Raw genomic sequence first — 12,083 nt, 5'->3', positions numbered from 1 at the left:
GTCATGGTGAATTCAGGACAAATCAGGGATCTCGTCCATCTCTAGCTGGTGACTTCAGTCCGGCTTCAGCTGAGGTCGGGGGATCTTCCCATCCTATTACCTTCTTCTTGTCGACATGACAAAGTCGAGACCGATGAGGGATTCAGGAGACGTTTGCTAGCGACATCAAAACCGGCTTTGAGGTCGAGAAACGGTGCGTCTGCACCAGTCAGCATGGTACATCACATCAAATCACATCCATCCTGTCTTTGCTCTTCGTCGTCATAACGAAGTCAAAGCCAGGCCGATCAAGTGTGCAAGAATATGTCCGTTCGACGGCCTCGAAAACAGGTCCGTCGTCGGGATACTGTGCACAATATCATGTCGAATCGAGGTCCAGTCTTCACGCCACTGCTACCCTGTTATCCTCTCTTACAACACAGTACTTCTCTTCTTCGTCATAGGAAGTCGAGACCGGAGATGCATGCACTATGTATGCAATTCGCCGCTAGGTGTCTAGAGAAACCGGCTTCGTGATGGGAATACGGCGTTTCGAGGGGAAGGAAGGTCGAGACATCGAATATATCGCTAGTATTATGTCTCGGGCGTCCGGGCCGGCGAGTATGTACTCGTACTCGTACGGAGTAAAACTCGGAAGCTCTGCGATTTAATTCAGCTCAATGGATCAAAACAGGTTTGCTGTACTTTCCTGCGTTCTAGAACTTCGCTTCATTAAGGTTCACCACCTGAGGTACATAGAGTTGGACCCACGACTGTCTGAGATGCAATGGTTCAGGGTCCAATATACGTTCCATCAGGCCACAGGAGTCTCAGGGCAGCAAGCAGCACTTGAGGAATCCATAGGGTGTGTTTCCAAGAGATTGCCGGACGGATACGTTACCAGGCCTATGATGCAACAGGGGGGGGCCTCGGTAAGGACAGTCAGACCAAGGCAAGCACATCGCATGACGTTGGATGATGACGGCAACGGGTCATTTCCAGCGTAGCGGTAGGTAATTCATTTTTCAGACTAGGGAGAGTGTCTAGTGAGTGACCGATTAATGCATTCAGCGCCTTCATCGGCTAGTCGGTTGCCTCGGTGGAGCGTACTTCTTGAAAACCCAGTCGGGATGTCGCCGTTGAGACTGGAAAGAGGAAAGTGATATCATCGCAATACGGCAGTGAGGGACCGCCGTGGTCTACGAGTACCATAGGGGGGGGAAAGAATTTTGGCGAGATCGACAAGATTGCCTCATGAATAATTCTGCTAGGTCCTTTCAATTCCTGTGCTCTTGAATTTGCTCAAATTTTGGTCATTATGCGAGAACATACTAGGAAACTAATTCTTTGAACGTCAGACTGTGTTGCCATCGTAACACGAGCTTAAGATTGTCAATTTAGATGATCAATACTTCCGAGATATCATATCTCCAGGTGTGGATCTAAGGTCCGCGGCAGCATTGCAATCCTCGGAAGGATCTTCTAGCGCTACTCGGTTTTTCCCTCCCTGCATGACGCAGTTTGGGGAGTATGTATGCGCTGTGCAGCGATCAGACCCTCCGGAGTATGTACGATACGTGCTTACATCCCATGCTGCTGGTTTCCACGATGGCCTGGACTAGATCAAAGGCTCGGGAGAATTGTCTCCGCAAGGTTTCTTCCAATTGATGACATCGTGCAGGGCATGTGTCGACATTAATATCATACATCATGGGTTGATCGGTTGGAGGACAGCTGGCTGGCCCTCTTTTCTTTTTCCTGACTCACCCGACACGATAATGGTTGCTTCTTTTGATCCATTTTCTCCAATATAAAGTGGGAATTTGATAGTATCCCTCGATCACGAGTGGTTAACGACTGAATGAATTTTGCAGATCCTGGGCTTTGACTCTCGGGTTTGTTTTCGTGGTTCCGTAGAAGTTCCACATCGTGTGCATTTCTGCGCTGATAGCCAATCTCTGTAGTCTCTGATCATCTCTGACGTCTGTACATATAGGCCCCCAATGTCATGAAATATCTGTTTGGTCTACATTCGACGGGGACTAAGTTCGCTAGTGTCAGTACATACTGTTGCTGGGGCCACTTGGAAATAACCGATCTTCCTTCAAGCCATTTTCAGTGGAGAACTCGGTCAAGATCCTTTCATGGCCCTATCATTAGCGACGTATCTACTTTGTTAAGGCGGGTGGCCTACTGGATTCCGTGTGGACACGAGATTCATTTTGCCTCCCCCGCTGCCATGGCAAATGAACGATCTCCCGACCCTTGGTGCTGTGCTCCGCTTGGCCCGTGATCGTGCTCGTCACTGGTTCCGAGATTTCTATCTAATTTCCATCCCCGCCCTGGACGTTGTCTGTGTTGGACCATGACGGGGGTGTTCTTCAGCGAAAGCCTTGGGACCCATTGTTTCGTCGACCCCATTAGGGGGGGGTGCCAATGATGGTACTTTCGCCACATGTTGTGCCTTTCATTTCATATATGACATGATATGTATACGTACTTCGGTCCTTCTGCGCCTAAACTTTGCTGCTTATTCCATTTCGAGGATATGCACTGTCTAGAAGTAATCTTCAGCAATCAACCTCAAATTAATAGTCTGCAATAATATATAGATTTGGGAGTGATACTCGAGAGATCCATACATAAGGTAATGGCCTCTCTTCCCGTTGAGGGCTCGCTGACGTCAGGTGCCCTTGCTGCCTGAGGCCCTCAACCGTAAACTGTCTTTTAGGTCTTCTCCGTTTGCACAACGCTGGCTGGCTCACACTTCTCAAACAGATCCACTGCGGCCATTGGTTTCGTTCCCATGGCGTTGGGACAGGCCCTCGTCTCGTAAGAGGGGTCGGACCTGATGTTAGGGTTATGGAGTTTGTTTTAGTCGACTCTTTGTATGGAGACACTAGTTGATATACTTTACAGAGAACTGCCAGAAATGATACAAAAAAGAATGCACATAGCGCCTGTACGCCAGCCGATCCTTCACCCACAATAGGTTCAGCCACAAAAGTCCCTAAAAATCAGGTGGGGACACCCGTAGTGGTTTGATGCCGAATCAGTCCAACAGGAAGCTCGGATCGCCCCTATTCCCAAAGCGATGACGACATGGCTGACTCCACTTCCGAGAGCCTCAGCGCCTTTTCTCTTCATCTTCACCCCCTCCTCGTATCACCTCCACTACCAACAACCTACTCTTGTACCAGATAGCCCAGGTCACATGAATGCCAATTCCAATCGCTTTTGAAACATATGGGGATGAGAGAGAGGGAGAGAGAGAGAGAAAATTATATATAAAAAAAGCCACGATCGTCACCCTCCAGGATCGTCCGAGGCTAGTTCTGTCTCTAACTGGGTCGACTGGTCTACCCCAAGCTCCATCACAATCACCCAGGCTCCACTCACAGGTGCAATTTCTCCACCAGGAATATCCACTTTCGCATTCCGCTGTCGTTACTCCGTATGGTCAACCTATCCCGGCTCGATGAAGAGGGTTAAATGGGCCTCGACGTTCGCAGACCTCCCTTCATCGACAGGATGATTCGTTCGCTAGACGTCAGTCGAAGATCTGCAGGGGACCGGTCAAGGGCACTGCCGATCTTACCACGCCAGCGAGTGTGGTCCATTCACGCATTCCCCAGTGACCTCATCGGGACTCCCCCCTAGCCCAGTCGCCATGATAGGAGGCGGACCAACTGATGAGGGAGTGGAGATCAACTGATGCTACCGGCTGCCCCAGCGCACCAGTCTCGTCGAAGTTGTGGAGATTGGTTATTTCATGATGATTTAACCTTCCCACCATCCACGAGCAGCAGCGACAGCGGTTATGCACACCCCCTCGCCCAGCCGGTGGATTCCCCTCGATTTTATGATGTCGCCCAGCTGCGCCCCCAGCCCCTCTCTCAGCCAATGATGTCACTGCACTTCTCTGTCGTCTTATGGGTTCCATCGATGATCCATCCGGCCTCAGGAGAAAACAGCCTCTGTGCGTGAGCCTATCAGCCGTCAGCCGCGCCCCGGAGCACCTTTTGCCATCCGCGAACACAAGGATTTCATACGCTGAGAAGTGGAGAACCAGCCCTGTCCCATGTTCTACAATACATACAAATCCAATTGGGAACTCGGTCGCTCATCTGTTTCATATAAGTACCGTAATTGCCCTAACCCTGTCTTTCCCCTTCCCCATACGCAGTACTCTTTTCAGCCCAGACGCCCCATCCCATTCTTAAACAATCGTGCGGGACCTCCCATAAGCAAGAAACAAGAATTTATCCTCCCCAGAGAGATCGCTTGATAATATTCCTTCCCTGGTTCTATCATCCCTCGGACCCCTACATTGATATACCTAGTTCACTATTACAAAGGTAAGCGCGCTCTCCTTTCCCCACTTGTGAACTGCCGCCGTTATTTCGGTTGCTTCCTAGCCCAAGGGGCTGCGCCTGTCTGGCCTTTTGTGTGGGATCTTGTACACCCAAAAGACCTCACGAAGCGCTTTTGAGAAATATCCAACCCTTCCAACCCTGCTAACATACACCTCCCATCTTCTTAGACACTTGCAGCCATGAATGCACACTCAAATATGGAGCAGCCCGCATCGAGCATCGAGGGCATGTTCACTGCTGACCACGGATCTGGTCCTCCTGCTGAGAGCCACGTTGAATCCCAACGAGCGATCGATCCGCATACCTCTCTCGAGGACTACAACCGTACCATGCTCGAGTACACACAGAAGCAGATGTCGTCTTTTGTTGACCTCGACGATGGTAACAGTAGCAGCAGCAGCAGCAGCCGCAGCCGCAGTAGCCAAAGTAGTGGCCTCAGTGGTAACAGCCGTGGTTCCGGTAATGGCGTACTCGCACGTCAAGCCAACGGCCCTCCTCCCACTTCCGCAAGTGCGCAGCGCCATGCTATGCAGCGCACCGGACAGATTCCTACCAGCCCTAACGAGGCCAAGCCGTCGCGCTACTAGGGTCTTGTAGCTTCAAGGTAACTATTCCTCGTCTCTCCAAATCAATGTGAACACGTTATGCTAATACTCCTCGCTGTAGCGGTCCTAGGTTCTTACCGACCGCATCTGGCCTCGATTCGATCCTCTTTACCGGAGTTCGATGGCGCGTCGTCGATGTTACCAGCTACTAAATTAAATATCGACGATGTCGCCCGGAGGCGGAGTTTTAACGGAGTTCAACGAGATTTGTGCCCGGAGTGCTTGTTCAATTTTGCTTTCCCAGCGTGCGCAGCATTTCCAAGCAATGAGTCTTTCTGTGTTTCAGACGAGAGTCGACTCACTGTGAAAGTGGTAACTCCTTTTTTACACTAACTCGACATCCACCCACATACCCCCTACCGCCCACCTTGTTTGTGAACATCTTCTACGTGACCCCTTTTGCACGAATCGTTAGGTTCTCCCAAAGATTCGTCCAAACTATCTTACCGGCCGACTTGAATACGAAACTGTCGGGCTTCACCGGTATTCGGACATGTTGAAAAGGAAACCATCGTTTCAATGCACCTCTCCCCCTCACCAGCACATTGCCCAAAAACATCACAAGAAAAGGTGAGGTCCAGATTGGATCTTGACCCCTGCCCCACCTCGCACATTATCTTCCCCTTCTCTTCTTCAGAATTGCTATCGTCCCCCAACACATGAGTTCTGCTCTTCTGGCCGGTCCAGTGTGGTTCGTCTCAAGACATGCAGTCTACAAACGACGTTCCATTCACCTTCACACAGACCATACTTTCTCCGGGGCCCAGTCGCCCCTTGTATTAACTACCATGCCCTTTTTTCCCCCATGCACTGCGTGAGGTCTGACGACCCTTCCAATTTTTGTTGATTTCTTGCATCTTTTTGATTTGATCAAGTGAAGCGAGCGTGATTCTTTTTTTTTTCTTCTGCTTTGTATGGCATCATGCCTGCTCCCTGTGACTCTACCAGCCCTTCCCTACCAACGTGGGAAATGCTCTGACCACTCCCGCGAATCCTTTTATGATACGATGTCACCCACTTCAAACAACAAATCGGGCCCTGGTTGGTACGAGCTCACGACCTGTACAAATACGAATATGATGATATGGGAGTTTACAATGCTTTTATTTTTTTCTAGTTAGATTCCTGTGCGTAGAACTGCTGTAGTTTTGATAGATTACATAGCCTCGTAGGACAAATTCATTTCCGCTTGTGTTTGATATTTGGGAATATTGCAGTATCGTGTTAAAAATTTGTTGATTGGTTAGATAATAACGTTTTTTTTTCCATCTTCCCGAGGTCATTCAAGTACTACTAATACAACTGGTAGTACTAGTAGTGATATTAGTGCGTTGCGCTGGGAAGAGTACGTGCCTAGATGATAGGAAACCCTGAAGTGATGATAGAATGTGACCTCTGAAGGAACTTGAACCTTGGAAGCGGGAGATATATTCAAAGCCTTAAGATGTGATTTTGGGATGATATTCTGAGGCTTCTAAGGTTTGTATTGGATTTGTACTACGAGTCCACTGGTACGAGTGCTACATCATGGTCGAGTCTGGTAGGCTGGTAAGTATATTTAAGTTCAATTTTCTTCTATGCTAGTATATATCTTGAAAGGAGGTTCTCAAAGTTGCCAAGAACTCAGCCGTCACAGTGGTCTCCTCCCCTTTGATCTGTTCAATTTAATATTCCACCCATTCTAGGCAAATTACTATGACTGCACCCTCGTGTCTCTCGAATAAAATAATTGGAGTCTGAAACAAGGCAACGTTCTCTAGTCATCATTGTGATGACGCTGTGGCTTCGACTTCAAGTCGATTCTATACCGATGTGGGTTAGCTACTACCAGCCCCACACGATGTTGAGTCTGAAAACAGGGTATCAAAAAGCGCTTATCAGAAACGGCCTCTTGGGTGTCAATTCACAGGAATTTCTTCTCAAGAACAAAATATTATTGAGAATCTCCTAGGTTCAAGTCCTTCCCAAGAAACTTAGCTTGTGCTGGATTTGTTCATGTGACAATTTCCGTCCCAAGAGAACTGTTATTCTAGTTTCTTACGGTATTTAATACAAGTTCTGGAACCATATTAGTTCTCGACCTCCGATTATTTAGTTCTGGGGCTTCAGTTCTACAGTTGCGAACCGAAAAAATCCCAGAGCTAAGGCCCTATACCCGCGCTCCCAACCCAGCTAGGACTGTCAAACCAAGCTATAATAGAACGCTTAGGATCAAAGTAAAGTATAGCATAATATTAGATATGAAGATAGGACGGCATAGAGAAAGCAAGATATGAAATCAAACAAGCTTACCAGAACAGTCTTTAACACCACCTAGCACTTCAAGACCACCCCGACAGACGCTCCGACAGACACCCCGAAGCTAAAGAGAAAGAAAAATACGAAAAGAGTTTCAATACTCAAGAGGCTTACGGCTGATCCTCTGGTTGTTGGTCTCCATGAGACTGACGATTGACGCCACGGCTCCCAGCACCCGGTTTCCAGGAAAATAAGTATTCTCTCGATCGATCCAGATGTTGAACGCAACACTTTTAAAGACAAGATTCGAGATGTAGTCCAGAGAATGCTCTCTTATACAGGCGGCCTCTCTTCAGAGTCACAGCATAGCCTGTTTTGTACTGAAAAGCGTTAAAAAAAACCAGTTGATATCGCAGCCGAAGCCAAGCTTCCAATCCAGCGATCATGACAGAATTTCGCAACAGGGTTTAATAAACCATTTAACTCAGATGACAACAAATAGGATTGTTTTCGTTTCACTAGTAAAAATACAACACCAACAGCACCAAACCTTCAAAGCCTTTATATTCTCGAGCTCTTCCCATTCATTTCCTTATTAGAAAATAGTAACTATAACCTCTTAACCAAGATCCTCCAACTCCACAGCTCTCAGATATCATACTTAGCAGCACAGCACAAAGTTACCCAAATTGCAAGCTGCGCCAACCAGAAAGTCTTCGAATCGTCCCGAGACAATCGACTGCAGGTTCAAATGGGAATCATTTTTAGGTGAAAATTCGGCCAAGGTCTGACCTTCAGGCTGTGAAAAAAGATTCGGGCACGCTGACACCTCTCAAGACTGATAGGGAGTATGATACAGATGAGAGCGGCTTCTAAGGGCTGCTCTTGAACAGTTTTTCAGTCATGTACTTCCGCAAGTTTGCATGTTCTTGCACGATATGATACATAAGTGTATAGCCAGCCATTTGTTGCGATATTACTTTGGCAGACATTAGGTTAAGAAAAAAAAAGCTTTGAGTCTTAGAACACCAACAGGGCGAGACCCTACAGTAGCCAGGTGATGCATGTGCTGGCAGGTGCATTCAGGTATCTGAAGCCCCACTCCAAAGTCAGGAACAGCATCATTTGCCCGTTGTACCTCTAGATGTGTTGTTTTAAACACAAGTCCGTGTCGTCGTCGTCGAGAATCATCGAGAATGTGTCAGGTGCAATTTGTTTACGCAACTCAGGGTCAACCCCCAAAAAATCGGATTCATCTGGGGAGTAAACGATGGAAATTCCTAAAGAAAAGGTAAATGCATGTTGCGATGAAAGGGTAGTGGTGGGAAGTAAAGAAATTCAAAAAAACATACCACATCGACCTGACCCGTCAGTTGTCACAAGATCCATCCAATAGGCTTTCTGTTAGACTGACCCGCAATCATTCTATTTGATTTTTCATTGAGATCTAGATGTGTAGTGTGGAAAAACGGTGTGGAGCCCAGTTCACCAGACTAAGAGATCTTTGTCGGGTCCATTGCCCGCTTATCAGCCTTTTCATAGGCCTTCCAGGAATAGATTACGACTGGTAGCGAAGCTGAGTGCTGGAAATGCTGCCGAAGACATAATATCTTCTATATAACCAGACATTAGTTGCCTGAAAGGGTCCGATGGTAAAACGAACTGAAAGAACTCACTATACCAAGAGACTGCATTGTTTATACTCGCCTGGTCTGCTGGATCAATCATGATAATGGCAGCATCGCAATCTTCCATCCATTTAGCCCTAACTTGAGCTGTACTATGAGACCCAGAGAGATCCCAAATATTGAATTTGGCATCCCCGATATTCTATGACCGATGTATTTCAGAAGATGTTGGTGGTGGTGGAGTATAAGAGGGAAATGAAACTTACAGTTGGGAAGTTGATTCTCTCACTTTTGTAGCCATTTGTCGGGGTATATGCAGACTGATAGAAGCCATCTAACAGGTAGGATACCCAGTTTGACTGCAAAATTTAGGGTCAATCATCTTTTTATGACCCAGAAATTATGATCTTACCTTGCCAACATGTGCATCGCCAAGTACTAGCTTGAGTTCTTTCTCAAGGACACTCATAATGGAAAATCGTAAGAACAGCGTTAGAGACTATGTGTGCAAAGACAGCGCGGGTCAAACCTAGAGTGAGTGCGGTTCAAAGAGGGGAACGAGGGAAAGGAAATGAATGTCGAACAGATGGGCGACTGTGGATCTTGGAATGGGGGAGTGGGGGCGGGGCCAGTTTCATAAATCGCCATGAATAGGGGCGAATCAAGCCCAAAGTAAATAGCTACGTATGTATCCTTGTCTTTTATTTTTATTTTTATCTTTATCTTTTTTATGGATACTCCTTCTCAGGGTGATCGCGATTCTACTCTTCTCATTCATTTGAAACGAGACAGGTACAAGGCTATTGGGGGAAGGCTTTCATTATTTGATTCAAATTTGGATCTCTCTATACACCCATTGGATACGAACGCTCATCCAGCCTAAATCTTCCAAAAAGGTAAATTGGAAAAATTAAGTGAGCTTTCTTTTTAGTGAAATACAATGTTTGGTACCTGTGTCAGAGTTTTTGTATTTAATTATTTATCTTAAAGCCGCCGGGGGCGTTGACCTTAGTTGTAGGTGGTTGTTAATTATCCGGAAGCCTCTTCAGTAGTTTGTTATTTCTGTAGTAGGTGTTTATATGTTAATGTTAAGAGGGCTGGAGCTACTCACTTCCCTGTAGTATCTATTTAAATAGCAAAAAAAAGTAAAAGTAAAAGTAAAAGGAAAAAGAAGAGAAAGATATACACCTTGTGTGATTATTGCGAATGTATCACAATTATGCTAGCTTTTATCCTGGCCCGCCAGTTTCTTACCTAGGTACTATATTGAGAATAACCGCATTACTTATGTTTCCTAGACTTTTGTCAATTATAAAGAAACTGTAAAACGTGGGTTATGGTTAGTTCTTATCAACATAGGCGTTTATGTGACTCTGAAAAATCTTACATTGGCCTATGTCTCCTAAATGAATCATCTTCTGCAACAATGCTGAGCTGAGTTGTGACCTAAGAATATCAATAGGCAATGAGTTAATATTCGGTACTAGATTGTTAGTACTGAAGCAAGATCCTGCAATATTAGGGCTGGTGTCGTCACTGAGAAGGTCTTTGTAATTGCAGATAAGGATTCCCTTCTGAGTTGGATTTTTTTTTTTTTGGATGGTGAGGCTGATTAGAGGCTTTTTGTATGAACTTTGAGAGGAACCTCTATCGGTATCCTAAGAAATGTTCTTGTATTTATCGCTTTTGTCCTGCTATTGACCGGCTTCTCTAATGAAAGACGAGTCGCCATGATAGACTTTTGTATTGTTGGACTGATTGGTAGAGCTAGCAAGAATATATTTTGCTTTGCTTGTGGCCGCTAGGAACTGTTAGCTGGCTAGTCACCTGGGCAGAAATGAGTGAAGTGGGTCTGAAGAAGACTTATAATAGATTTTGTTGTATAAATGCGTTGATTCTTCCCCAGAAATTTTACAACTAGGCTGTTACTTCCTTTCTGTCGCTGAAGATCACTATTATCAGTATACTATTGCTTCGTATCCGACGAAAGCTGTTTGCTACCCTCTTCCTGCGTATAATCGAATTGACATCTATCTGTAACTTTAGCTGTATTTGTAAGAGCCAACTTTGCTTCTTTTACGGTATTTTTTTATTCTGAGTCTGTCTTGTACGATTCGTCGATAATGAACGCCTGCCAAGTCGTGCTTGCTAGAAGAAGGCCTAGCATGGAAAGCTTTATTTTGTGATGTAAGCTTGGGAGGGCTACAAATCTCTCTCTAAGAGATGAGTAAACATTATCAGCTGTTCTATTGGCCTAGATAAGAATAGCTGGCTCTCTTATAATTGTGCATTGAGACCACTCGTACGATCAATACTCTAGGTTTTTCCTTGGCCAGATTCACCTCCGGGACGATCCCATGGGGGCCATTTGCATCAATTCTACCTTCAAGTGAAGGATCGACAGGCATTTACTATTTGGCCCCTCGCTTCCGGGACGATCCCATGGGGGCAATTTGCATCAATCCTACCTTCATGTGAAGGAACAACAGGTAGTTTGTATTTGGCCCAAGGCCCCAAGTCTTGGCCCCAGGAACAACATCAGTACTACGGAGTAGCTATGTATGCAAATCTACTGTTACATGCTTACGAAGTATAGATTCCTCCTTGGGAATAAGATCAACAGGCAACAGCAGTAGACAGTCACTTATCGGAAGATTTGAGACCCTGTGGTAACTATCCGTAGCCATGTTTACCAACCGCTCCGGTGCTGTGGGTACGCTGTGGATAAGAATCACTCTCAACAGTTGGTATTCTAGCTCATGATACGACTTGGTATCTACTAGACGAGGCGATGCAGGATCCATCCTACATTGATTCTTCACCTGTCCTCAAGAAACCCTTGAGAATTGACCCCTGGGGGGCCAGGGGCCAGGGGCCAGGCTGGGGCTGCCACTATTGCAGATTTGGGGGGTCATGACAGGGGGCTGGACTTGGTCTACAGAGTATAGCTTAATCCTTCACAGCAGCTTTGGCCCTCTTCAATATAATAGTGAGGGGCCTTCAATCTTGTCATCACTTGGCAGTATCACTCGGCACTTGGCGAAGAGATCTGCGCGACGGAAACAATCCTTCGTACTTTTTATATGTAGTCATTCCTATACAGTGGCCCCACTCCGTCTTGAGGCCCTGTTTCATGGTAGTATTCATCGTATCTCATGATTTGGCCCCAACCGGGACATTTTGTATAAATGACTTGCACTTGGTCCTCCGGGCTCCCCCATCAATGAAGCCCCGTCAGCGACCCAATTCTCCCGAAC

At 46.3% G+C, this 12,083-nt stretch overlaps 1 protein-coding gene across 1 annotated transcript; it reads left to right on the top strand.

The window, feature by feature from the left end:
* Positions 1 to 4,534: 4,534 nt before the first annotated feature.
* On the top strand, positions 4,535 to 4,942 carry N7481_002618 (uncharacterized protein; the record flags this gene model as incomplete). The annotated part of the gene is made up of 1 exon (XM_057261837.1): positions 4,535 to 4,942. The coding sequence occupies one exon, from the start codon at positions 4,535 to 4,537 to the stop codon at positions 4,940 to 4,942; it is 408 nt and encodes a 135-aa protein (XP_057126769.1).
* Positions 4,943 to 12,083: the final 7,141 nt, after the last annotated feature.

This window comes from Penicillium waksmanii (genome assembly GCF_028829765.1).
Source record: "Penicillium waksmanii strain IBT 27052 chromosome Unknown utg000002l:1.0-3326099.0:1.0-3328782.0, whole genome shotgun sequence".
Taxonomy (NCBI): domain Eukaryota; kingdom Fungi; phylum Ascomycota; class Eurotiomycetes; order Eurotiales; family Aspergillaceae; genus Penicillium; species Penicillium waksmanii.
This window is presented reverse-complemented; position numbering and strand designations above follow the sequence as displayed.